The sequence below is a fragment of the Podarcis bocagei genome, assembly GCF_964188305.1.
Source record: "Podarcis bocagei genome assembly, chromosome: 4".
In the NCBI taxonomy this organism is placed as follows: domain Eukaryota; kingdom Metazoa; phylum Chordata; class Lepidosauria; order Squamata; family Lacertidae; genus Podarcis; species Podarcis bocagei.
Genome location: NC_138128.1, coordinates 73921785 through 73949484, shown reverse-complemented (window position 1 = coordinate 73949484; position 27700 = coordinate 73921785). Strand labels below are relative to the sequence as shown.

General features: G+C 40.8%; 2 protein-coding genes and 1 long non-coding RNA gene across 25 annotated transcripts in view; 2 read left to right on the top strand and 1 right to left on the bottom strand.

The window, feature by feature from the left end:
- Window positions 1-3853, top strand: part of COL13A1 (collagen type XIII alpha 1 chain) — a gene marked incomplete at its 5' end in the record, with an annotated part of 88489 nt that extends 84636 nt beyond the window's left edge. For 10 of the 20 annotated variants that reach the window (XM_081189650.1, XM_081189644.1, XM_081189641.1 and 7 more), the window contains one exon: window positions 3149-3853. In XM_081189650.1, coding sequence (XP_081045776.1) covers window positions 3149-3178 — 30 coding nt within the window. In that variant the 3' untranslated portion in view covers window positions 3179-3853. Of the gene's footprint in view, window positions 1-919 lie in introns of all 20 variants that reach the window. The other 10 variants (XM_081189662.1, XM_081189655.1, XM_081189640.1 and 7 more) reach the window with 3 other exon arrangements.
- LOC308584802 lies at window positions 1077-11848 on the bottom strand. Its single transcript, XR_014007017.1, has 2 exons — window positions 11715-11848; window positions 1077-8979 (listed from the first exon to the last, which is right to left on the bottom strand). It is a non-coding gene; the product is annotated as an uncharacterized lncRNA (long non-coding RNA).
- MACROH2A2 (macroH2A.2 histone) lies at window positions 11108-26938 on the top strand. 4 transcript variants are annotated; one of them, XM_081189778.1, is made up of 9 exons: window positions 11108-11656; window positions 16343-16567; window positions 17325-17431; window positions 20036-20233; window positions 21199-21309; window positions 23404-23503; window positions 24268-24357; window positions 25034-25208; window positions 26208-26938. In XM_081189778.1, the coding sequence occupies exons 2-9, from the start codon at window positions 16396-16398 to the stop codon at window positions 26371-26373; spliced, it is 1119 nt and encodes a 372-aa protein (XP_081045904.1). In that variant the 5' UTR covers window positions 11108-11656; window positions 16343-16395; the 3' UTR covers window positions 26374-26938. The 4 variants fall into 4 exon arrangements, with proteins under 4 accessions (XP_081045904.1, XP_081045905.1, XP_081045907.1 ...); XM_081189779.1 differs by lacking the exon at window positions 11108-11656 and adding an exon at window positions 11924-12060; XM_081189781.1 differs by lacking the exon at window positions 11108-11656 and adding an exon at window positions 13012-13252.
- The last annotated feature ends 762 nt before the right edge of the window (window positions 26939-27700 follow it).

Below are 27700 nucleotides of genomic sequence, written 5' to 3'. Positions count from 1 at the left end.
AACAGAGTCTGTAATTTGTACAGAGGTTACATATCTATTGGACTCTCTGTGTAAAAGTATTTGTGAACCTTTATGCATTCAGAAGTATGTTATATGGCTGAATCCAGCATTAAGATGCCCTGGTGCATCCATTGTAATCAAGTATCTCTCCATAAAGTTCATGCTGTGATTAACCTCTCACAAGATGTCTCGTACAGTATGATTACATCTTACATGCATTTAACTTGTCTAGTTTCAACCCTAAGAAGTTGAAGGCCAGCTGGTTGAAATTCCACAAGTTAAGTGCAAGCAAGGCAGAGAGCTTAGCAGCTTTTTTGTGCCAGGTTTTCCCAGTGCAAAAAGAGCTTTTAAGTTCTCTGCCTTTCTTGTGTGGGCAGTGCCCTCTCAGCACACCAGTGCTGGGATGCTCTTGCAAGATCTCACAGGGCCGTCCAAGTTCCTGCGAGATGTCGTGTGAGCATCCCTAACCTTCCAGAGCTAGCATGCTGAGTGGGCCTTGCCTAGCAAGCAAAGCAGAAAGCTTAAAAGCTCTGCAGATCGTAAGACTGCCACTGATTAAAGTGGAATTCCAGTGAAGCATTTTGAACTCCAAACTGCAGACTGTGAATATAGAGGGAATAGGACCAAATGGGTTACAAATTTCTCCTAGTCAATTACTGAAGAATGCAAAATGAACAGGTGATTTCCCCAGGACTTGTTCCTAAGAAAAATGCCTGTCAGCAAAGCTAGACATTTTCATACTGATGAAACATGCAAAATCTCTCTTTTATATCAATAGGACTTCAACATGCTTAGCTTTGATTACATGCTTAGATTATTTTCCTTGGATCATACCTTCACACCACTTCTTCTCAACAGAAAATCCCTTTCAAAATTATTATGTGTGATATTAACATAGTTTTATATTTTTCTTTTGCAGTGAAGATTCTAACCATGGACTGGCCTGTGTGTGTGTATGTGTGTTTGTGCATAGAATATTTATTTTTATACAGTGTTCTTTTTGGAAGTGCCAAAAGATAATGCATTTTTCAAATTATAAAGAGCTGCATATTTTTGTACAGAAAATGCTACTCCCCCCCTTTTTATCTGATTGTCAGTCATTTGTATCGTTATATGTATATTGATACTATGCTACTTGCATTGTGGAATACAGTTGCAATATTTGCATGATATTTGTGCACTCATACTAAGTAATACAGCTAAATAAGTTATTGCATTAAGGTGCCAGGAAGAATCACTCTATTTACATAGGAAGACCAACAAAGCCATTTGACAATGAATGCAAGAACAATTTAAAATACTATGGACTTTCATTATTAAAATGAAATGAAATTAACATTTGTAAAATAAATCATATATATATATATATAATGGTATTTCATGGGAAAACTTAAGCCAACAAAGTGAGAAACAACAGGGACCACCTGTGTTTAACCCTATTGCCAGCAGAGGGCACCACTGATGAAATAACTAAATTTGTAGGAGAGAATTTGTGGATAACAAAACATGCACATACATAAAGCACTGATCTTCTAGAATCAGTTAAAGCAAAGGTTAACATTTCAATGAGAAAGTCATTGGTGGGAACAGCAGGCTTCCGATACACAACTAAGTGCACAATCTTGTACACCCTTACAATAAGGAAGTTGGTCCCACTGAACTCAGTAGAAACTTCTAGCATTCACAATAACCCTTTTCAGTTCTTGGACATCTTTTAAAAGCTGCTGCCTCTCTTCCCATGCACTGCTGCTCTTCAAATATTTCATTCTAAGGAGCATCAAATGTTATTGCACTAAGATGCATTTATTCAGCATTTCCCTATTTGCCCCTGTACCCTGCAAGATCTCACAACCCAAACAACGGCTGTTTTCCTCTGGTTTTAACACATGTTGCTTCTTGTCCTCACTTCAGTGCCAAACTAAAGGTAATGCAGGAGACTAAAATAATTAATTGTGGCCACTATCAATTAAAACACATGAACCCAAGAGGCCCAGACAGGCAATCCATGATAAGGATCTCAAGGTCACATCTATTTGTACCCTCAGATCAGTGAATAGTCAGTTAAGTTTCCCTTGACATTATTAACATATGATAGATTCTTAACTAAATATATGCTGACCACTTCACATAGAGGAAAGAGCAGCTCTCTGGTCAATCCACTGAAACCAGGACAAACCCACAGCAGGATATGCTTTGGCTTGGTAGGTCATGTGGTGTGTGTGCCTCAGCTGAACATTTCCAATTATTTTCTCATTTCCCCATGTGACTCGTCATTCTTCTCATATCCTTCTAAATCTCTTCTGGCTTCTCAGCATTTTCTTGAACTTTAGTATGGAGAACATAGTACTATAAGGGAAGGCTTAGCCTTGTGTAGATTACTGCTATGTATTACTCTAGTCTTGGAAGCAGTACTAGTTATGTATACTATAGACGCAGACCAGTATTTTAAAAGATGTCACTCAGTTCATGCACCATGCAAATTCCCCATCATGACTACCACCAATATCCACACTAATGACAGATCCACAACATACATTTGAAGCATACCCAACACACATTGAAAGAACATTACTTTTTCCAAAGAATCCTGGGGACTGTAGTTTAAAAAAGACAGAATTGTAGCACTGTGAAGGGGGAAACTACAGATCCTGGGATTTTTTGGGCGAGTTATGTGCTTTAAATTTGGATGGTCTTTAAATATATGGTGTATATCTGCCCCAACTCTGCAGCTGACAATTCAAAATGTGCACTGCATCTCCATGATGCACCCCAAATGAATCGTTATGAAACCCAACTCAGATTTAGTTCACTATCAGGGCACAACAGGAAACTAGACTGTTCCTGGTTTACAATGTCACTATTCTGAGTAGAGCAAAGGATTGTGCAACATACTAGGTGCAGTCCACTCACATTATTTCAGGGAGGTGTGATAGATTCCCATCATTTTCATAAAAGGGATGGCACAGGTGCAAAACCCAAAATAGCCAAGTGAAAAATACTTGCTGCTAAGGATTATAAACGTTTATGTTTAAGTGGAGCCCAGTGGAACACAGATAAAATTAGATTTGAGATTTTGCATAGAGAGCAGCACTTTTACTAATATCTGAAAGGACATTTCTATATGAAATAATATATCTGTCACTTAAAGGGTCAAACTCCTTGGCTGATAGCCAAATAATGAAACAAGTAAGAGAGTGGAGATATTTGTGGAAGGCCTACAGTGGTGACAGAAGAACATCCTGCTTGAAGGTTTGCTGAAGCTATTGAATGAGTTGCCTCCAAGGAGCACGGAAGTATTCTTGAGCCACGCGCACCAGAGTTTTGTTCCTGAACAGTGGACCTGGTGAGGCTACAGAAGATGGACACCCCAGTGGTTTTTGCTCTCTCCTTCCAGAGGTCGGCACCAGTGCCAGATGTGAGAGAAACTGGCTTCTGTTTCATCATTTTTCATTCAATTCAGTCTGTTATGATAATAGGAGCCTTTGTCCAAAAATCTTGACATGTCATGCAGCAGCTGATGTGAAGAACATTAGGACATAAGACAACTTTCTGTGGTTGCTGCTTTTTTCAGAAGAGGGGCTATTTTTCTCATATTTCTAAGCAATAAACTTGAATACAGTATTGATTCTGAAAAGCAGCTCAGTGAAGATACAGCAACACTTTGCCATCTTTCCTGGTTGCCCAGTGACAAACATTCATTTACTCACGTGATGATTCCATCCTTAACCTTTTCATGGCTTCTCTTCAAAAGCTACCATTTATTTTTCTGCAAGAAAGTTATTATCCTTTTGGTGTACTGTGTACTAGAAGTTAATTTTAAATTTGATAAATGTTTGATTTCTTTTTTACATAATTTTAGTTCTACTAATTTTCAGACATTTTTCATACTAGAAACATATTTGTCATGAAGTATTTGCTGCCATGATAAAACTCTGTTCAATTTCTCTAGGTTCCCTTTTCAGTGGAACTACCGCAGTGCTAAAAACATAAGGGTATCACTTTAACAGACTGTACAAGTCTATGGGACAAAAGATGGGGGGGGGGATATAGCTTTCCAATAATGTGCTGACAATTTTAATGACAACTTCGCCCCTTTTGAATTTTGATAGTTTTGTAATATCATCTGAGTTATTTAAGAAGTTTCAAGTGGATGCAATGTAGTCCCAGTAACTTACTATTTTGTCAACTAGGTTTAAAACTTCTACTGATTCCTGTAGTCCATGTGTATTATTGTTAATTTGTTTTAAGTGTAGGTATCTCTGGGATGTCTTCTATTGTGAAGACTTGTGCCAAAAACGCATTTAGTTCATCATGTAATTTACTTGGTTTTTTTCCTTTTCTGAATCTCCCCCAGGGCTCTAGCACAGTTAAACTGCCCCAGCAGCTCCTTGCATGCAACACTTTTGCATACATTTGGGCTCCCTTATCCCTTTCACAGGAGGCAATTTTGTGTATACATCTGTTTACACATGCAGATCTGCATCCTACATTGCTGAAAATGGATTCATGCAGAAATAGCATATTCACATTGGAATGCCCACAAAGCTCTAGATGAGAACTGTCAGTAAACACTCAAATAGCAACAACCCATAAATTCTAAAGGAAAAAGACGATTGCTTTGATTGTTGGATGCCTTTTTCACCAGGACAGAATTCATGGAATGAGGCTTCCCCCACCTTCCCTCTAGTCCCCTGAAAGTCTGTTAATAGGGACTGGGATACTTTGGGGATATGCTATGGGGGCCTGCAGATTAAAATCCCTCACTTCTGAATAGAACAGCAATCTGGGATCTAAACCATTATGTTTCATTGATTGCTTATAAATCAGTTTAGTGCAGAGCCTGAACTAGTCAGTAAGAAAATAGAAGGATTTCACAATACTGAGAACAAACAGTATAAACTGGTTACTGGAAACCTTAATTGCCACTGGGTACTATTTCATCACTAGATGATTTCTGCCACAGCTTTATCTGCAGAAAAACCAGAAATGGGCAAGTCAGAAGTGATACAGGGTAGTTGTTCGTGAGACTTGCGCTTAAGTTCTTATAATTATACCACACTGGGCACAGTTAAGTGCACTATTATGAAGCAATGCCATTGAAATCAATGGGGCATAAGCATGGATCTGTGTTGCAGTGTACCCATAATTTAGATGTCCTGCTAGGTTTCAAGGATTGTTCCCATCCCAACCTCCACATATACAATCTGGTCAGCAAAGGTGTTCACTGCGATGTTGGAGGAGGTTCCATATGGACAATGGGGATACATACAGAGGACTGCCCAGCAATGAGGAGAAAGCCCTCTGCACTTACGAATTCTTTATGTATGCACCTGCAAAATTTTGGATTGGACTGAATGTTCTTCAGATCAGGGAGTGTGTGCTCATAAAGAACAAGAAGAAATTGAATGTTACTTCAAAACATTTTTGATATAAGACTTGTTCAATGTAAGTATTAACAGGGACTGCTATTTTTGCATATCAGGTTTGTTGCAGAAGTTCTTGTTTTGTTGAGGTAAGAATGTGTCCAACTGCAGGGCGGTGTGCCTTTGTACTTTAGTATATTCATATTTTAATATTACATTTCCTTTTTTATTTTGTTATATATTCTGTAGCTGTATTTTGAAATGGAAAGCAAGAAAATTGCAAGTTCCTAAATCATTTGTTGTTAGGGATAATGTTTTCTTGCCTTCCAAGTACACTATCTAATTGGTGCTTTTTTGCTGATGGGCAGATGTTAGCTCGGAAGTTTTTTTTTCTCCACAGACTACCCTGGGGACCAAACAACTGTGGACTCCCTAAATACAGGCCCCCAATCAAGCTCTAGCAACTCAGTTATGTTTGGCTAATAACACCAGGAAGAGGACAGGGATTCACATTCCAGTGAATGTGCATCTAACTCTGCACCCCCATCATTGACATATTAGTTATGTATAATTATGCACCACTAGAGCGGGATTGTGGGATCAAAATGGTCTCTTTCAATAATAGTAACAATTTACACAAAATGTAGGGACCAGGAAGGGCAAAGAAATGGTCTCTTTTGATGACAGGTGGTCTCTCTAAACGAAAACAGACTCAACATGTCTGTTCTGTTTGAAGCAATTGTTTCCTGTGCTTTAACTTTCAATATCCAAGTTGTCCTAAGTAAACAACTCCTTGCTCAGAGACACAGTATACCTCTGGACATGAAGAGGTTGAGGAATGAGCAAGAGAGAACTGCCATCACCTTCACACTCTCCTTGTAAGCTTCCTCTACTGAAAACAGAATGCTGGACAAAATGGATCTTGCATGATCCCCAATGCATTTATGAATTAATTGAGCACTTAAACGCTAAGTTCATTATGCAGTCTGTATAATCTTTGGGCATTTGGGTTGCTTGCATATTTAAGTTAGCTCTCAATAGTTTTATATCTAAATAAATACCAGCTTTGCTTTATAAATGATGTATGGAGAAGGAATTATAGTTTTTACATGCATTAATCTTAGGTTTTATTGCTATTATTTTTGACTAGTTACTATATTATTTTGAGATTTCATACAGCAATGGGAAGTTTAAGGGTCTGATGGTAAATCAATTAGCTACCTTTTCCTGTTAATACATTGCTCCTGGTGAGTGCCAACTTCCATTTAATGAAAATTCTGTATGTCTCCGCATCCCAATACACTTCAACATCTTACTTCTACATCTTTCATATCCTTTCAATCAGTGCCACTAATTCTAGTGACTCTTGCAAATGAGTGCACATCCTCCTCATGCAACAAATATATTTTCATAAAATATATTTAAACTCCTATTCAATGTATCTACCAAATGTTCTCCAATATATGTAATCAACAATTTCTAGTCTTCATTCTACATGTTCTACAAAACTAGAAATCAGTGCATGCCAAACAGCAAAAAAGATATCAAAAGTGAAATTAATTCTAAATATGTTCTAGCAGCTATGCAAACTTTTGTATGAGCATGAGAACTCCTAGAAAAGCCTATTTACAATAGCTCTGTGCACTCTTGTACAAGCATTTTTGGAATGCTAGCAGCAATTTTTCTTCCCCTTCAGTTAATTATGGGATCCAGCACCACAATGTCTAAAGATGCATGTCCAAATATCATGTTTTGCATGCAAAGGAATTGATTTTTTTGAAGAATTTCCTGTGAGTATCCATGGAAATATTTCCAAGGACCCATCATATCTTTCTCATGTGACTTATTGAAAGATGACAAATTAGTTTTATTTGCCTTCATTGTGCATTTACCAAAAAAACAAACAAAAAAACTAGTGTCATGAATTCAAAGTGTTAATTTAGGACAGACCCTATAGGAATTATTTCCAAATCCAGGTTAAGGTAGATTATAAATTCTAGGAACCTTCATAAATAGTAGGTAGATATTAAAATCAGGGCAGACAGAAACCTGCCATTTAAGTGTTTTTTTTGTGGTATCCTACCTCACAATAATCAATGGGACTCTTGTAATAGCTTTAAAGTCATCATTTCATTCTAGATATTTAAGCTATCAGAATTTTTTTAAAAATTATATGAGTAGCTAATCTTTTGAATTAATATTTGGTTTGTGGTTTTTTTAAAAAACTTTCGTTATGGAGCCAGTTTTTGCAGGAAACTGATTTGCAGAAACAATTTGTTGCTGTTTCTGGTTTTGTCAATTTACATGACAAAATATGCTTTTTATCTGGTTTTATTTGATGTACAAATATTTAAAATTTTATTAAACTGGTATATATTGCATTGTTGGGGCATTGTTTCTACATTCTCCTACATAGGCTTCAACTGATTTGAGATATACATCTTTGTATCTACATAGGTTGCGATGAAATTTTCAGTTTCTTAAATCACTGCTTGGCATGCCAACTAAATATTGTAGGGTAATATTTAATAAGCTTTGTGAGAAAGCAACTTCAAACTTTTTTTACTTCAAACAGATAACTAAAGGTATTTATCCATTTAAATTGGATTATCTACCTAAGCAGTTACTATTGTTTTTTACCTGTTTCTTCAGGTAAGCCTTTATTTATCAGAGATGCAAAATCATCAAATTATATGTAGCTTTAAAGTACAACCCAATACAATTCTACTCAGAAGTGTATCCTGGATAACAGGGCACAAAATTGCAGCCTTAACCTAAATAATTCTGTTTAAATAGTATGTGTATGTGATAAGCTATTTTGAAATTAACCGCAGCCAAAGTTTATGCCCACTTTTTAAAAAAGTATTTCAAGCTTCTGCTGAATACTGATTTAAACGTTTAGGATTATATCCAACAAGTCATACACAGAGTAGAACTACTGAAATCAATGGATAAGTGCAGTTTTATTTTCAACATTCCCAACAAAATTACTTTTTGGACAAATGGAATCAAGCATACACCTCATCATTATACTGTAACAAAATGTAAGGAGATGATGCTCAGATCTTTATAAAGTAGCAGCAAAAAAAATTGTTCACTTTTTATGTAAAAATATACTAAATCAGGATACATACACATTTGTGGCTTGAAAAGCAGTGACATGGTTTTCTTCGCAACATTTCCAAATCACATTTTTATGTTGCTGTACATACAGGAGAGGGAGCAGGGATGTCTTCAACCATTGTGCATTACCTGCTACTCCCCACCCATTCCAATTCAATGAAACTTTCATCTGCACATGGGCCAGCCCGCCCATGAGGACTGATGAAGCAGTCAACTCATGTGGCAGATCCAGCCTCTGAGGAGCATGTCGCTCACCGCTTCCTGTGCTTGTCGGCCGCCTCCTCCTCTGCTCACAGCCTGTTCCTCTCTGGCTTTCTTTTACTTCCCACCACCACCTTCAGCACGCTGGGCCTTTTCCAGACCACCTCCAGTTGCCTCAGGTGGCTGTGGCTGCTGAAAAGTGGTGGCAGGGGGCGCTGCAGAGGAAGCAGCAGCACTTTCTATTTTGTCTCATGCGGCAAAAACGTCCTAGGCTGGCCCAGACAATGGCTACCTGAAATGAACACACCTCAGATTAACTGCTGCTTATGTTTTCAAGTCAGGTGGAAGCTGGTTTGAGGGGAAACACATCAAACACCAGGTAATTCCCAAGAAGCTGGAGGATAGATAGGGATTGTGGTTAGCACCATGTGTCCATGGTTTCAAACCATCAGTGCTGGGAGCACACTGAGCTGAAGTAAACAGCAATATGCACATAGCCTCAAGTATAAGAATAGCTTTCTTAGGCAAAGTAGATTATAAGCAACATCGAGGATATACGCTCAAATGCCATAACTAGTTCTCCATTCTTTATCATGCACTGTGGGGCAACAATTTGATCCTACTCCAGGAAAACTACAAACATTCACTGTGCTAACATTTACTTGTATTATTTCTGTAGTGAGGTTATTATTTGGAAAACGTAAGTTTTATACAATTCTGTACTGTTGGTTTATTGTATATGATGTAAATATTTATCTTTTTAAAATGGCAAATGTTTACGATTTATTATTTCATGCAGCTGATTTAAAAATAAAGTGTGCATTCTCTTACAAAACCTTATCTGTATATTAATTGTGTGTGTGCCTGCTATTAAGTGGTGGATTGTTTTAACTTTTTTTACTGTGCTTCAGTTTTCACTGAAAACTTTGAAACTGCTTAGCAGTCTCTACTCAACCTTTATATTTATAAACAAAGACCATATTTCCAATACAGTGGTACCTCGGGTTACATACGCTTCAGGTTACAGACTCCGCTAACCCAGAAACAGTACTTCAGGTTAAGAACTTTGCTTCAGGATGAGAACAGAAATTGTGCTCCGGCGCAGCAGCAGCAGGAGGCCCCATTAGCTAAAGTGGTGCTTCAAGTTAAGAACAGTTTCAGGTTAAGTACGGACCTCCAGAACAAATTAAGTACTTAACCCGAGGTACCACTGTAATCTCTCCTCACAATGAAAGTGATATATTTTAAACCACTGGGAGAAATAAAAAGCTTAAAATGCTATACCGTCATACCTCGGGTTACAGACGCTTCAGGTTGCGTTTTTTTGGGTTATGGACCCACCAAAACCCGGAAGTACCGAAACGAGTTACTTCCGGGTTTCGCACATGTGCAGAAGTGCTAAATCGCACTTTGCGCATGTGCAGAAGCGCTGAATCGCAACCCGTGTGATTCATGCACAAGCGCAGAAATCATTGCCAGACACCAAAAGATATAGTTATAGGTAGGTAGTCATGTTGGTCTCCCGTAGTCGAAACAAAATAAAAAAAATTCCTTTCAGTAGCACCTTAGAGACCAACTAAGTTTGTTATCGGTATGAGCTTTCGTGTGCATGCACACTTCTTCAGATAGATATAATTCTTCAAAAGATATAATTGTCTTGTGATCAAGATTCCTGCTGTATTTCACTATTAGGACTTTTTTTATTTAGGACTTATAAAATGGTGACAAGTAGTTGCATTTGTGATAGGAAATAAGATTTAAAAGGATTTTGATGTATTAGTGATGAAATGTTATTTCTATCTTATTAGTTATGCACTGAGTACTGCTATGTTATTCATATTCTCTCACCTTTCTCCCAGTAGAGGACCCAAGGCAGCTTACAGCTAAATACAGCTAAAACATGCACAATCGGTATAATTATTAAAAAACAAATTTTGTTGTTGTTTAGACAAATAAGTAACCCTATTAAAAACAGCCCTGAAAGACTTCTAAACCATTTAAAAGCACAAGTAGATCACACACCTTCATAAGGCCTTGCTGCAACAGCCAGTTAATGGCCAAAGGTTTCTGAATCAAGTTTTTGCCTGTCCGCAAAAGGAAAGAGCCAACCTAGCCCTCTGTGGCAATGAGTGCCACAATTTGAGAGCAGTCACTGAAAAGGTCTACTTAGCATGCCTGTGAAGGTGGCAAGACATGGGAGTAAGGCCTCTCAATAATATCTCGAAGTCTGAGTAGAGTCCTATAGGGAGATGAACCCAATTCTCCAGAGACTTTTTTATGTAGTTGAAGCATTTTATAAACATCTAACTGGAAGCCTCAGGAAACAAAGCAGGACTTACTTCCACATAATTTTTTGCTGGGACAAACTGCATATTTTACCAGAGGCATGGTCCTTCCCTTTCTTTGCACACAATATACTCACATTCATTTATTACAGGAAGCAATCTGCCCGACATGTTTAAGAACAGATGATGCCTCCTCAACAGTTTTTTAAAAATGCAACTCCAAACAAGTTGCCGTTCGACCCTTACTGCGCTAAACAGTGGTAATGAAAAGTGGGGAAATGATGTGCCACCCTTTCAGTGAATAATTATGGGCGAAAAGCCTAGGCTGCGGTGGAAGCTTTGAACACACAAGACTCGTACTTTTTGTGCGGCATCGAAGATGAAGAGGGGCATCTAGGAACACAAGATTCCTAACTGATGCTTCCTTGGATCTCAAGCGCGCTCTGTAACATCCTCGCCAAACAGCGATCTGAAGCAGCTTGCGAAAGAGTACAGCGGTGTTGTAACACCAAGTCCAAAGAAGCACCACTGCACAGTATTTTCCCAAAGAGCCCCGCCCCTTTCTGTTTGGGCAGGTATTCCTTGGCAGAGAGCTTTCTTTTAGGTTAAAGTCACCGCTGCGAAGCAAGAATTAGAAGAAATCGCGAAGCATTCGGGAGCGGGAGGCGCTGGGAACCTTCAGAGGTAGGAAGAGGGTTAGTGGGTTATTTCGAAAGGGTGTCCCGATGGCTCCAAAACTGACCCGCAGCCGATCTAAACGAAGAGCAAGGCTAAAAAGCCCCGCTGCTGCTACAGCTGCCAGCATCGCTGCTCCCTTTCGGCGACCCGGCCCCCTTGGCGGCTCTTCCCTGAGGCACCAGGAGAGCGCCGTCGACGCCAGGGCTGGCGGCGGGGGCGCTAGGAGGACCGCGCTGCCGTGGCTCCTCCTAGAGGTGGTATGTGGAGAAGGACCCCCCTTCCCCTCCCTACCACCGGCCTCCAGAGCTGCCGCCATTGAAACCATACAATAAAAGCGACGGAAGGGAAAGGAGGAAGCGCGACGCGGGCATTGCGGTGGCGCCGGAGCGGAGGCGGCAGCAGGAGGGCAGGTGACCGGGAAGGCTCGGGCGGGGGGAAAGGCTGCTCGGTTAATGCACCCCCGGAGGACAAGCCGTTGGGGCCCGCAGGGGAGGGTGGGGAAGGAGGCCTGTCGCCGTCACTGGCCGCCCCCGCCCCTCACCCAAAGTGGCGCCGCGGGAGGGGAAGCGGCCCCCGAAAGCAGCCGCAGCCCCCCCAGTCCCACGCATAAGGCGATGCGGGGAGAGGCGCGTCATCCCCGGTAGGGAGCAACGCGAGGGGAAGAGAGAAAAGGCGGCAGAGCGAGCCGTTGAAACAGAAAAAAGCGGGAGTGGCGGCACCTCAGCGCGAGAGATGAGAATCTCTTCCCGCTGAGGCTGCGGCGCTTTTCCCGCTCCCGTTTTGTCCTCCTCAGAGGTCAAGAAAATGCCGCCGAGTGGCGTGAAGGGGGGGGGGCGCCGCCCTCTGCGCTGTTTCTCCCTACCCCCCCCCCATTTCTCTCGGGGGTCGCGATTCCCTCTCTCCCTCCCCACCGCACGGCTGTCCCAAGGGGGAGTGAGGTGAGGAGAGGTCACTTCCCCGGCGCTTCCCTTTCCGGGGCGCCCTTTCAGCGAGAGCCGGTTAACGGCATCCCAACCACTCCCCCCCCCCCGCGCTCATCTCGGGCCACAAGCAGAACGAGGAGAGAGGCGGGAATTTGACGACCGAGTCCGGAGGTAGACGCCTCCCCCACCCGCCTCGCCAGAGGCTAGGAGGACGGGAATTGCGCGGGAAAGGGAACGGCGTTGGTTTCCCAGGGTTCCCTGCGCCTCACTGGCGGCTCGGGCATAAGCGCACGCTCTCCATCCTGCCTCTTTAAACGCTGGCCCCCTCACGCACACCCCCTTTAAGAAAAAACTGCCAGCCCGCGTCTTTCAACCGTCCGACCTATGAGCGCGTGCCCTAAAGAACGTTAGGCGGGGCGGGTCCCTCAGTGCGCGCGCGCCCCGCCCCGCCCCCGACTCCGTATTAGCAACATCTTCCTCCACGTTCTCGCTCGCTACATAAATAAGTTTTAATGCTTTGGCGGTTTGAATTTGAAAGAAACAGAAAGGTTCCTGCTTGAATTTAAAGGCCAGCCCCTTTACAGAGTGGGGCGTTCTTATATGAGGACGAGCAATGTCACACCTCCCTCTTCTGAGAGGGAATGTTATGGATGGAGGAAACGGCCGCGGAGCATGCGCAGTGCGTGTCTCTATTTATGAAGCGCTGTGTGTATGAATTGCGAGGTCTTGAGGTTTCTTGTTTTGTTTTTTCAAATGGTTGTCTACCTCTTTCTACATTTTCTCTTACTCTCCCACGCAGCCCCTCAATCGATCACTACTGCCATAATAAAAAAAGAACACATATCATGGTTATATCAGCCACTTTGAAACCCCGCTTGTTGACAGGAATGTAAATGTTTTAGATAAATATATTCTGCATCATGCCAGAAGATTCAATGGAAATAATGAAGTTGCCACATAATTTGAGCAATGTGATCTCCCTATCATTTAGGCCCAGTTCCCACTGAATTGGGACACAGGTGGCGCTGTGGGTTAAACCACAGAGCCTAGGGCTTGCCGATCGGAAGGTCGGCGGTTCCAATCCCCGCAACAAGGTGAGCTCCTGTTGCTCGGTCCCTGCTCCTGCCAACCTAGCAGTTCGAAAGCACGTCAAAGTGCAAGTAGATAAATAGGTACCACTCCAACGGGAAGGTAAATGGCGTTTCCGTGTACTGCTCTGGTTCGCCAGAAGCGGCTTAGTCATGCTGGCCACATGACCCAGAAGTTGTACGCCGGCTCCCTCGGCCTGTAAAGTGAGATGAGTGCCGCAACCCCAGAGTCGGCCATGACTGGACCTAATGGTCAGGGGTCCCTTTACCTTTACCTTACCCACTGAATTGGTAGTCTGATGATTCCCTTCTCCCTATCATCTAGTCTAGTGTATATACTTTTCTGTATGGGGAACATTAAATCATGGATATCTCCCCCTGCGAGCAGAAGTGCTGCAGCCACTTATAATGCTCTATTTCTTAACTTTTCATTCTTGTTTTTGTAATTTGTATTTGTAGTTTTACATATTTAGGTAATATTTGTGTGTTTTTCCAGTGCACTGCTTAGAAATATTTTGTATATTGAGCAGTATAAAAATGGTCTTAAATGCATTTTTTTTTTAAGAAAAGAAAAATCAGAAGTGCCCTTTATGTGCTTAGGAAACAAGTGAGAAGGATAAGCAGTATTGGCATGTCTGCTGGCCTTGCCCACAACCTGTACACCTTCGGTTGAAGGTTTGGTTTGCTATATATTTGGGAGCCCTAAGCTTCCAAACCTTACACTGAATGTATGAAGACAATGGATGAGAAGTCAGTAGGCAAACTGGAGGTGGGACCAGTAGGCTCCACGCCCTCCTCTCCCCTGATTCCCTGAATGCATGGAGAGCATTTCTGAACAGGGCTCACATCACCTAGATAACACATGAATTAGGTCGCCCTATCTCAGAAATACAAGTAGACATGCAGCTTTCTACACAAATGCAAAATATTGTTTATGCTAACATCAGGAATCTATCCACAGACAACACTTCTACCTTCTGGGGTTTTCACTTTTCCTATGTTTCTGTATCTTAAAGAACTACAAGTCTGACAGGAATTGCATTAAACAGGTGCAGTTTGCTTTGTTTTATCCTCATTCTGAGAATGCTGCAGCTGTTTGAATTTCAGCATATAATTTGGTACGGGCAAATCCTATTTTGTGCACATTTGATGCACATATGACCCTGCACACACTTGACAGGTTTGGTACCAGAAGAGAGCTTACATGCAGTCCACTGCCTGCACACAATGACCTGGGATGTAACCCCCGCATAAATGGGTTGCCTTTGTTGAAGGCAGAGAGCCTTTGCCAGGGGAAAAAGTTGCCATCCTATTTCCCTTCACATAGGCACACAAAAGCTACACAGCACAAACAAATAACAGTATAATGATGCATTTAACTAAGCCTAAGTACACGTAATTGAAATAATTGCAGTTACTTGCCCTTTTTATCACTGCTCCATTTTCCTCCCCTTCCTTTGTTGTCTCCTGTGTGCCTCTTTCACTTTGTAAAGTGCCAAGCACACAATGGGCATTATGTACAGAATCAGGTGTGGGGGTGTGGCCTAGTTTCTGAGCAAATACAGGCTATTTTACCAGATGTGTGTAAGTCAGGTACATCTCCATAGTTAGATCACAACCCTGAGATCCATTTATCTCTATGCTAGGACAAGTTTCATCTGTGTGTGAGGCTTCCAGGTTAAAAGCCACAGATCAGGTCAAATAAAAAATGGAAATAACTTATATATTACTTATTACATATAAGATATACATGCCTTTGTGGCCATATGGAATCAAAATGTAGTGTATTCCGATGCAATGGAGGATACAGCTTCCATATTTTTCATAGTTGTGTAGCAAAGACAATTTCAACAGGTACAGTTATGCTCACTCCTTCATGATAAAGCTATTTTCACTTTACACAATTTTTAAAAGTATAGAAGCCTATTTTTAGTTTGCATTGGAACAGCCTAGGATAATATGAGAGGCTATTACATGAACAGGTTTGGTTGTAATAGGAGAAATTGAATCAGACAAATGGGACATATATCCATTGTTGCAGCGCGGAGTGCTCTTGCTCACTGTTCCAGTCAGTATCCTTCCTCCAGGATACTCTGTTCCATTTCCCCACATAGTTCTCCAGATCCCTCGGGCAAATCAGTGTTTTGTGGTCACAGTCTTCACCCTGTTTTTGAGGTGTGTCTCACACAGGGTTTTTTCTCTCTCAATTTATGTTTGTACTGTACTTCTGCAACATGGGATTCCTTCACACCTGTCCATAACATCATATGTGTGTGTGATAAAGGTCTTGCTGCCTAAGCACTGACACCCACATGAACATCAAACGAAGAAGCTGGCTATGAAAACTTTGTTTCAGATGTATCATGGGTGTTGGCAGCTGTGCCATGTTAGTTGTTCACGTTGTGGACTACTTGGTACAATACTGAAAGTATTGTTTCCATACCAATTACATTACTATAGATCATTTATGTTTTGCAGTTTGTTAAGGGTTGCTGGGAATTCTAATTCTGTTGGGGGCAAACTACAAGGCCCAGAATTCTTTGGAGGGGAATGTGTTCTGAACAGGTATAGTGTGTACACAGCCTTAAATCTTGCTCCCCAACATTTTTTAAAAAATCCAGCTCCTATTATATCACACCCAATATCAATCCTTGTTTCACCCTTTGTATGTTTTATATTAGGACAAGCAAATAAGAATAATCTGCCAGAAGACTGAACAACACAGAGCGACAACATGTCGGCCCGGGGTGGAAAGAAAAAAATGACCAAAATGTCTCGCTCTAGCAGAGCAGGCGTTATTTTTCCAGTGGGCAGAATGATGCGATACTTAAAGAAAGGAACATACAAATTCCGGATAGGAGTGGGAGCTCCTGTCTACATGGCAGCTGTCATAGAATATCTAGCAGGTAAGAACATGTTTTAATTAAATTAATGAAGTGGCAAAGCCAAGTGCTTGCACAACACTTCTGGAAATGAGGCTGTATAATGGTAAAGAAATCATTTGTTTGTTTGATGTTGTTGAGTTCAAGCTTTTAACAGAGCAGTGGGAATAGTGGACATTTGATCATGCATGCTTTATCCCAAGTGGGAAAGCTTTTCTTTTTTGTAAGAAGCTTTGGGCACTATATAATTGAAAAGCAGGATATAAATAGAAATCGTCAAATAATAGTGCAATCCTAATCCCTCGATTATGGCTGGAGGGGTCAGGATGGCACACTGTTTGCCTCTTTGCCAGTGGAGAGGGTTCCACTGTGCTGGAAGGCCCAGGTGGGCAGAAAGCTCTTGCCAGTTCTCCTGCTAGTGGGAGCAGGAAGAAAGCTCTGAAATGGTGCCTTTAGGAGCAGGATGCTAGCAGCCTGGAACTGGTATAGTGAAAAGAAAGATTGGAAGCCACCCCCCTGCACTGCAAGCTGGCAACGCTCGGAATGTGCTGCTCTGCTCCTCCCCCATTTAGTAAATTCAGTAAATCATTAAAAGCAAAGGTATTTAAATATACACATCCCAGGCTTTTTTCCATTTCAAGGAAGGACCTAGAATTTTACAGATCTAGGAAATGAAACTGTGAGGTGGTTCACAGGTGACCTAAATGTGTAAATTATTTATATAGTGAGTCCCAGGAGCAGATGTATCTTGTTACTGACATGTATCCCAATGTATTTGTAGCAGAAATATTGGAATTGGCTGGTAATGCTGCAAGGGACAACAAAAAGGGAAGAATTGCTCCAAGACACATCCTTCTGGCAGTTGCTAATGATGAGGAGCTGAATCAGGTATGCTTTACAAACAATTTACAGAAGATAATTGCATTGGATAACTGTTAATTACTGTTGTAGTGCTGTAGTTCAACACTACTAGGGGAAAAAAGTTGAAAAACCAAGATCTCATGGTTTCTTACAGTTTTTTTCTGAATTTGCCAAACAAGGTGTTGCATGGCTTGCAGTTATTCTTCATGAATAAGTTTGCTGTTCTTTGTTTAAAGGTTTCAAGGGGCCGGGGGGGGGGGGGAGAGAAAGTGAAAAACTAAACATTAAGCATGGAAGTGTTTGGAGTCAATTTAAAGCTTTCTTATCAACCAGCTCTACATGGAGCAACTCTACAGTCAAGTGCTTCTGATTTGAATAGTACATTTTTATTAACTAGTATTCAGTAGTTAGACATGCTGCCCCAGCAGAGAAATGTTTAAGAAAGGGTATACTAACAGCTATACTGTTATAATGCCACAAAATGCAATCACCTAAACTTCAATCCCATACCTACTTACCTGGGAGTAAACTCCATTGAACTTGGTCCAAGTTTAACTGCTGGAGGTTTGTGCTGTTGCTTTCCAATTGCTTTGTTTCAACCATTACTGCCATGGTTTTACAGCACTCTGAAATCTATACAGAGCAGTGTGCAAATATTTTAATGAATCAGATTGATTTAGAGGCTGGGGGCATTCCTCCCTCTTCTCTCCCCTCCTTTTTGCATGATTCATGTGGATGAAAGCTGAAGCTCAAGACAGGTGTCACAAAGAGTAGCATATCAGTTTGAGGTGTGCTACTTTATACAGTGGTACCTCTGGATACAAATGGGATCTGTTCCAGAGCCCCGTTCGCATCCTGAAGTAAACGTAAGACGTGACTGTGTGTGCGCGGGTCACATTTCACCGCTTCCGTTCATGCGGGTGACGTCATTTTGAGTGTCTGCGCATGCGTGAGCGACGAAACCCGAAAGTAACGCGCTTTGTTACTTCCGGGTCGCCGTGGAGTGCAACCTGAAAATATTCATCCCGAAGCTACTTCAACCTGAGGTATGACTGTATCTTTGACATCCATAAACTATGGTACTACCAAAATTATCACGTACCCAATAGAACAGGCTTCCTCAACCTCGGCCCTCCAGATGTTTTGAGACTACAATTCCCATCACCCCTGACCACTGGTCCTGCTAGCTAGGGATCATGGGAGTTGTAGGCCAAAAACATCTGGAGGGCCAAGTTCGAGGAAGCCTGCAATAAAACATACCTTTATAAGACCCAACCAAAATGTAACATAACAGTGAATAAACTTCTCCATAACTCCTCAGTTGGCTGGATATACTATACTGCACTGAAATGTTTAAATGTTTTATTCTTGAATGTTTCTGGCACACTTGCTATGATGTCCAGCCACACCCTTTGAGAACCACTGTGGTAGATTGTTAAAAGGGATGGGAGAGTGTGAGAGAGAAAGTTAAGGAATGAAAGGAGTGGGAGGAGACAATGGGCATCGGCATTGCAGAAAGGATTGATGATGGTTCAGTGTTTATGCATGTGTTCAGAGGCAGCCTACTCCTGAGTGTTAAGTTTGTGGGAGGGCAAAAGTCTGCAGTAGTTTAGTGATGAGGGGCTCGTACTCTTCATAATCTCAGAGATGCCTTTATTCCCAGAACTCTGGCCCAGCATTGAAAGTAGACTCCTGAGCTGCCCTAGTGAGGTCTTGGCATAATTTACATTGGAGGAAATTGGGGAGAATAGGAAGGGAAGCAGGGGTTGGTTTTGCCAGATTGGGGAAGGAACATGAGAAGTGGGATGAAATGGTACACTCTCTGGGTGAAGTTTGCAGCAGTGGAGAGGGATACTTAACTATTATAGAGTGAAGTGCTAGTAGTTTAATCTCTGTGGGAACTAGGCCACCACACTGCAAACCGGGGGCAGGGAGGCTACAATTGCTTAATGTTTTATTTTTCTAGAATTCTTACTATAAATTCATTCACTTATCTTGGGCTGGGCATTTACTACTGTGCCTCTGTGTTCACTTTAACTGTGACAGTTAAAGTGGACCAGTGTTCTGTGGTTAAAATGCAATATAGTAGTGTTGTTTTTACTTGCTGGATAGCTTGTGGGTTGCCTCACTAGTTTTATCAACTTAAGGCTTCTGCTTAGCTCCCAGTTTCTACTTTTGGCAGATTGAGTCTGAATTGTGTTGGTCGCAGCGTTATGTAGCCAGGCATGCTGCTGAGGTGCCAGACTCCACTCTAGAAATACTTGGACATGCACAAAAAGAGTGGCTCTGTTCTCATCCATGAAATATTGGAGAATGTGATAACAGCATAAACGAGTATATTGTCACCAAAGCTCATGGGCCTTCAGTATCAGCAATCTGATTTATAAATTGTGTCTTCCTTTTTGTATTAAATGTAGGAAATATAACTGAATTTATTATTTTTATTTTGCTTATTTGATCACATTTTTATTCTTTTAAGCATGAAAGCAGAGATGCATATTTGGAGTTTTTCCATTTTGTACAGTGAATTGTTTGTAAAAACAACAAGCAAATCTATCAAAGTGAATGAGTACCCTCAAGAGAACTTGTATTCAGGTATGTCCTGTCTCTGTACACTGCTTCTTTCTGCAGTTGCTAAAAGGAGTGACCATTGCAAGTGGAGGTGTCCTGCCCAGGATTCATCCAGAGCTTCTTGCCAAAAAACGAGGCACCAAAAGCAAATCTGATACTATCCTTTCACCTTCTCCAGAGAAGAGAGGGAGGAAATATTTGGGGACCAAGAAGACTGGAAAGAAAACAAAGGCTGCAAAAGCCCGGGCACCCAAAAAGGTAAGCAAAACTTGGACCAAGCAGCTCTATTTGGAAAACAGGCTATACCATCCCTCTTAGGACTGGTCTCATTGTCTCATTATAATGCCTTTCTTTGTGGTCAGGTTCATTTCAGAGGGTGCTCATTATTAATAGCCCCAACATATACTGTGCAAGAGCAAACTAGAACTTCTTGTAAGATAACTTTCTCTGTAAGTTATTTTAAAGGAGTAACTCACACTTTTCAAGAGTTTGGCTGCCATATAGGGTTGTAATGTATAAGAGGAGGGAACCCTTACATATAATGCTATCCTTAATACTTAATAGTATAAAGAGGGAATAGACTTCACCATTTTTGGAAAAAAAATAATTTGGAAATTAGTCTCATTGAATTATATCCAAAGGTTCCCTTCCTCCAAAGGAAGCTCCTTCCATCTGAGAAAGTGAACCTTTGGGTGACTTCAACAGAGTTTATTTCCAAGTAGTTATGCTTAAGACCACAGTCTTGGTGTTTTTTGTTTTTAACATAGATTTAAAGAGCTGATTTGTTTTCTCCACTTCCAACATATGCCAGGAGATAGAAAAACTATAGATGAGTCACACATGGATATGTTAACAGTTTTCAAAATCTATCAGAGCTGCAAATGGACACCTGACCTGACCAAGATAGCACAGATTAAAGTAAACCCAACTCTGCAAGGCAAAATATATTTATGTTTAATACTAGCATTGATCTTCACATTGTCCATTTGAGAGCCAAGTCACACCTTGGTGTTAAGATCCTTACACAATGGCTCTTCTGTTTTGTTCTTACACAGTAAGATGCTTATGTGAACTAGCCCCTCATGTGGAAAACAAAAAAGTTACCACGTCAGAGGAAACTCTAGTTGTGAATATTGGGGGGGGGGGTGTTTCTCTGACAGTACATTTCCCCACCTACTCTGTTAGGTTTTCTTCTTAATGTTTCTTTTCCCTGCCCCCAATAGAACAAACAGAAGGAGAATGAAAAAGAAGGAGCATCAAATTCAGCAGCTGATGATGGACCTGGTGATGGGTTCACTATACTCTCCTCCAAGAGTCTTCTTCCAGGACAGAAGGTACCAAGTTAGAGAACAGTACAATAAAATTATGTCCACACTATCCCCACCAAAATTTGCTCTGTTGTCTCTCGCTTCGCATATATTTTAGTCAGGGTTTCCTCAAGATCCAGGAAGTATTTTTATGAAGCAATTCCTTCTTTTAAGAAAAAAAAATCATGATGAAGTAGCCACTCTGCAGATCTTCACTCTAGGAGCTACATGTTTAAGCTTTCTCCTGTTTAAAACAGGTCATGCCCCTGCTATTCAGTCATGCTTCTTACTGAGGTCTCACCCCTCTCCTCATTCACAGCAACGAATATTCTCTCTCTCTCTCTCTCTCTCTCTCTCTCTCACACACACACACACACACACACACACACACACACACACAGAGAGAGAGAGAGAGACTCTGTGAGAAAGTGTTGCAAGAAATAGGTATGGGTTATTTATAAGGCACAAATTCCAGGGGCCTGGGACTGCATTAGTTTGCACTTCAATTATCTTAACATCTCTGAACGCTGTGCTGCTACTTCATGCACTGTGCTGCAATACCTCTCCCCATATAAACCAACCCGGATTCTGTGATCACTATCTGGAGCCCTGCTTCATGTGCCTCAAGAGGTCCGGAGGGTGGCAACACAAGAATAGGCCTTTTCTGCAGTGGCTCCCCGTTTGTGAAATGCTCTCCCCAGCGAGGTTCGCTCACTGCATGCCCTCATTAAATATCCTTACGTGCCAAGCGAAAATGTTCCTCTTTGACCAGGCTGATTAATATTCTGTGGGCTTTTAAATGTGTGGGGGGGAATGGGGCGCGGGGGGTATTGTTTTGCTTTTGTTCTCACTATTTGTTCTTTCTCTGTGATGTGAACCACCCTGAGAACTTCCAATGAAGGGCAGTATATATATTTAATGATAGTAATAATAGGAAGATGCAGCTTTAGTAAAACTGAAATCCAAAAATGTTAGGTATTTCTTGTGCAAACTGAAAACAATGAACCTATTAGAGGGGAAGTTATGTGCCCTTAGTCCAGTTTATTTCAGGTGAATCTCTGTGACTATAGATACATATGCATATAGTAAACACAGAAATCAAGTGCCCTGATCAGCTGGGGGCGGGAAAGCAGGGTTCTTTCTATAGGTGAATGAGTAATTGTTTCCATAGGTGAATGAGTAATTGCTTGCATAATTCCTCCCTGCATCCAGATGCTTGCGCTGCAGTCAGAAAACTGGCAGTTATTCTAACCTTTTGTTGGTTAGGGGACTGGATTTTGTACCCTTTCTCCCATTACCTCCTTCCCCTGAATGGGTGATCAGCGTTATCACCAGTTATCTGATACAGGCTATGCACACAGAAACCCAATTACTGCTGTGCGCATGTGCAGCTGGGTTTGGGCCAGATTAATGCATTACTTGATTATGAAGATAGGCATTTAAAAGATAGCAGGGGTTTCTAAGGAAAAGAGCATGTGGTCATCTTGTATTTAAAGGCTCTGTTTGAAGTCTGAAAAGTGAGCTGCTCGTAGCCCTAGTTTGAAAGTGAGAGCCTTGCAATTTGATAGCAGCTTGGTAGCAATAAGAAAATGAAGTACAATCTGCTTTCTGTTTTAGTAGTTTAGTATTCAGACAATTTCACAGCATCAGTAAATAAATGCAAAGTGCATAGCAGCGCGCGCACACAAACACACACATGGGATGTGAACAGGCTAAGACTACATAGGAAATATACAAGTTACGGTTAGCAGCTCACTGAAAGCATAAACTTGGTTAGCAGCATAAAGGCAATTTCTTTGCTGGGAATGTTAGGAAAGAACCTGAAAATAGAGCTTGTCAGTATCCTGATGCCTTTATATGAATCTATGATATGGTCACTTTTTGAATCCTATGTTTGGTTCTGGTTTCCTCATCTCAAAAAAGTATCTCTGGATACAATCTGCTGGGGTCATAGAGTAGGAGATGGATTTTGATTTCATGCAATCCAATTGCAGGTTTCTTGAAGACAGCTATTTGGCATGTTTGAAACAAGATTTTGTACTTTATAGTCTTTTAGTCCAATCCAGCCAGCTTCTTTATATGCTTGTGAATTCTTTCTCCTGTTTCATTGGCATCTTGCAGCTCTCTCTGACGCAGAGTGACATCAGCCATATTGGTTCTATGAAAGTAGAAGGCATTGTGCACCCGACTACTAGTGAAATAGACCTCAAAGAAGAAGTAGGTAAGTCTCTAAGACTCTTTTTTTTTAAGGAGATGGGGATATTTGAACCTTTGAATTGTAATTCTGAATTTTCCAGGGGGACTGTTGAAGTCTAACCTTAACATCAGAACTCAAAACTAATATCTACTTTGGGCTACAACTTCCATCAGCCCCAGCCAGTGTGGCTGAGCTGACTGGCAGTTGTAGTCCAAACCTTTGGAGGTCTCTAGCTTGGTGAAGTCTGAGTTATGTGTAACAAAAGCTCTTATTTGTATAGCAGTTTCCATATTTGTAGCAATTGTTTTATTTTTAACAGTGATATAATTCAAATGTCTTGTTTCAAGATTTCAAATGCCTATGTATCGCATAACACAATAGGTTGATAAAATACTATGTTAGCTTTTTAATTACACTATCCTAAAGTTGGCTGCATTTGCTATGTACTTAGGCTTCTGCTAGTGTTTTAAGAGTTTTGTTTGTTTATTGTCTTTTAGACACCTCATAAAATGAATTATCTTGGTGTCTTACAAATAGAAAAAATAAAAACCACAGTGCGATAAAACTATAATAAACTTGAGACAGCCAGCACAATATTTATCTACATTTTAAATGGAAAGTTGAGGCACTGGGAGGAGGGGAAATCATTTTATTTGAATTGGTAAATGAATCTTTGACCGTAGGGCTGTAGGCTCAAAACTGATAGCTGACTTACTTCAGATTCTATATTTTTATGTGAAAAATCCACTAGTGTTTTAATAGAAACGTGTTGCTTTTTTGCCCCCCAGGTAAGGCACTGGAAAAGTCTGGAGGTAAAGAGTTCTTAGAAACCATAAAGGAACTCCGTAAAACACAAGGACCTCTGGAAGTCACAGAAGGTAACCTCTTTTGTTTATTGCAGAATTTTTTTAAAATTAATTTTATTAATTTATTTAATTTTATTAATCATTTAGTATTTTCTCCTTACAAATATTGTGTTTTTTCTTGCTTTTTCTTGTTGTTTGTCTTTGGAATAACTTTTCGAAAAATGAATGAGTTATTTCAGTGTCTGTGGTATTCCATCCCACAGGTAGCTTGTATTGCAACAGAATAAAGACTGCCTTATATTTTTATAAGGAATGTTATTTTGGTTTGGAAGTATGAATGAATAGCAGGCTTAACAGTTTCATTTGCCACACTCACTGTAGCAAGTGTGGAGCTGCCCTCTGTGGAGTGCGAGAGATGTTAAGCCTTAAATCCAATTCTGAAGCTGCAGAGCTTAGTGGTTGCACAGTGATTTTTGTACCCTTCAGAGTCACATGACGACCCTCCCCTCACTGCGTGGAGGATGGCAAAGGCACCTTCAAGCAGTGGTATGCAAGCAAGCTTGCCCCCATCCCGCTGGTTCTTCCTGAGGAAAAGCCAAACAGAGGGATGGGGGCTGGCAACAACAATTTTTGGCTTCTGTAGCCAAAAATTATTGGTTTCCATAGCCAAAAATTATAGACCTGATTAAACTGACAGGGTGTTTTTAACGCCTAACATATTTGCTTTTTTCTCCCTTTTTTTCCTCAGCTGCTCTCAGCCAGTCTACTGGTCTAGCAGCAAAGTTTGTCATTCACTGTCACATCCCACAGTGGGGTTCAGACAAATGTGAAGAGCAACTGGAGGAGACTGTAAAGAACTGTTTAACTGCTGCTGAAGACAAGAAGCTGAAATCTGTGGCTTTCCCACCTTTCCCCAGTGGCAGGTATGTGGTTTTCTCTGTAAAGCCCCGCCACTTAGTTATAAATGTTTCAACATCTTGTCAAATTTGTCACAAAACAAATTTGTAAGTGTTAGATGAAGGCTTGCCATATATTCTTTTTCCTGCCAGAGGTCCTGCACCTTTAATGACTGCATAATGTTCAACTTTTTCGAGTCATTGCATCTCTGTGTCAAGGAAAGCATCACTTTCTGAACTTCTAGTATTTCACGCAACTACTAAAGAGCTTTGCTAGAAAGGAGTTGGCTGCCTTAATGATTTCTGTGACTGGCTTTATATTTCAATAGCTGTGGCCTTTTTCAGTGCTGTCCAAGGATTTAGGTATGCTAGGTGAAATGTTAAGATACTTCTCTCCAACAGTGTCTCCTCTGCCCAGTAGCCATTCATCACTTACATTGTGTGGTATACTATCTTTTTGAATTTCATTATGACTGCCATTGTGCTTTGAGAAGCACTATCAGCCAGCTTCTCTTCCCATAATTCCCTTCCCTTTATTTCCATGACCAAGTAAGCTCTACTATTTGTATCTTGAAACTACTGTTATTGATTCAGCTACATCTTGATCTTGATCCACTGCACTCTTTCCAAGCTTCATGTCCCTATGAGCCCTTGCCTGTTATCATTCCTCTTCTTCCCAAACAAAGATTATCCATCCTTTATAAATATGCTGATATTCCTGGACAGCAGATACCCATTTCTCCATAAGTCTATTAGGATGGTGCATATGTACTTTTATGTTAGCTTGATCATAGTTACTATGGTCCAAATTTTCTCAATCCATTCAAATATAGTAGGAGAAAAGCTTTTTCTGATTTTTAGCTGCTATAATCTTAGCAATTATAAGGTTGAACATTATTGATAATTTTCTGGAATAACATCTTTGAGATAATGAGTTGAGCATTTATAAAGTACATTTAGCTCATAATTTGGGCTAATGCTCTTATGTTCAAGCTTTAATGCTGATCTCTTTCCCCCTGTATATAGAAATTGCTTTCCAAAACAGACTGCAGCCCAGCTGACACTCAAAGCCATTTCTTCCCATTTTGATGACTCCAGCCCTTCTTCCTTGAAGAACATTTACTTCGTGCTTTTTGACAGTGAGAGCATTGGCATCTACGTGCAAGAGATGGCAAAGCTAGATGCAAAGTAGCAACAGAAGCCAAATGAAAATTTATTTTTCAACATGAATATGAGTAGGAATGAATTAGAAGTGGGTTTTATTTTTAAAATATTGTGAGGACGGAGTATGTGAGTAGCTTTGAAGTTTTGTGATGGGTGGAGGGTTTTTGTTAATTGGGGGGGAGAAGGGGAATTTGTTTGGGAGAATTGGATCGGAAATTATACTATGCTTTAGGCACCCTCTACCATTTTGTATCATCCCTAAGAAATTACATTGCCAGCTCTCTTTACCTTTTAATGTTTCGAGTTATTTTAGTTTAGACCTTTTAAAGATTAATCTCATTTTAGAGTAGCAAGACAATTCAACACAGAGTGGGTGGGAAAATGAATTGTTTGCTCTTTCTTTCCCCACTGGTAGTTAGAAAACCTTGTTATGTCTACATTCCATGTTGGAGAAAGTAATTTCAAAGAAAACTTCACTTGGTGCTTTACTGTTTTACCCCAGAATGAACTGTAATTGCTGAGAAAATTTCATCTTATTTGTTTTTATATAAAAAAATGTGGCATCATGCTTTTTAAAAACTTGAAACTCAAAACCTTTTCACTTAAGACTTATTCTCAAGGGAAAGCATATTCAGTTTTATGACAGAGAAATCTCTTGGAACAATGAGACCAGTTCCATCCTAGTCTGTCATTCAGCATTGCCACTGGGAAAGATGTGTGGAATGGACTATATTGTAGTTTTGCACTACTAAAAAACACCACAGAATCTGACAAATGGAGCGGGGATACAAATGTACTAAAAAAAGCAACCATGCAGTCACAAATTGTAGTTGAATTTCCTCCCCCCCCCAAAAAAAAAAATCAGGTACAGTCATACCACATATTGCGTCCGCTTCAAGTTGCATCTTTTTGTGTTATGTCCCGCGGCAACCCGGAAGTTCCAAAATGGGTTACTTCCAGGTTTCACCACATGCACAGATGCAGTGCTTTGAGTTGCGGGCATTTCACGTTACGGACGGGCCTCCGGAACAGATCCCATACATAACATGAGGTACTACTGTTCGTGTAAGTCTCGTAGATTTCAGCTGTTAAGCTTTAGGGGAGTACATAAAGTGCTCAACTTTAGTTGAATAGTGCCCAGTGTGTTATACAGTTTATTTTGAAGTCAATGTTCATTCCTTCTCAAGAAGACAAAAAGCAGCTTCACTAAATTCTGCTCTCATCCATGAACAAAGGGAGTAATATGATGAGGCACCTTTGTTTGTTCTTGAAATATCATCATCAACAACAAAGAGCTGTATTATGATGGGTGAAAGTTTTGAATACAGGAAAAAGTAGTGCATAATGGAAAGTTA

Coding starts and splice junctions, on each gene's coding strand:
- MACROH2A2 (XM_081189778.1), top strand. CDS start 16,396: ATGTCGGCCCGGGGTGGAAAGAAAAAAATGACCAAAATGTCTCGCTCT. Junction 24,358..25,033: donor ACCTCTGGAAGTCACAGAAG/GTAACCTCTTTT, acceptor TTTTTTCCTCAG/CTGCTCTCAGCCAGTCTACT. Junction 25,209..26,207: donor CCACCTTTCCCCAGTGGCAG/GTATGTGGTTTT, acceptor CCCTGTATATAG/AAATTGCTTTCCAAAACAGA.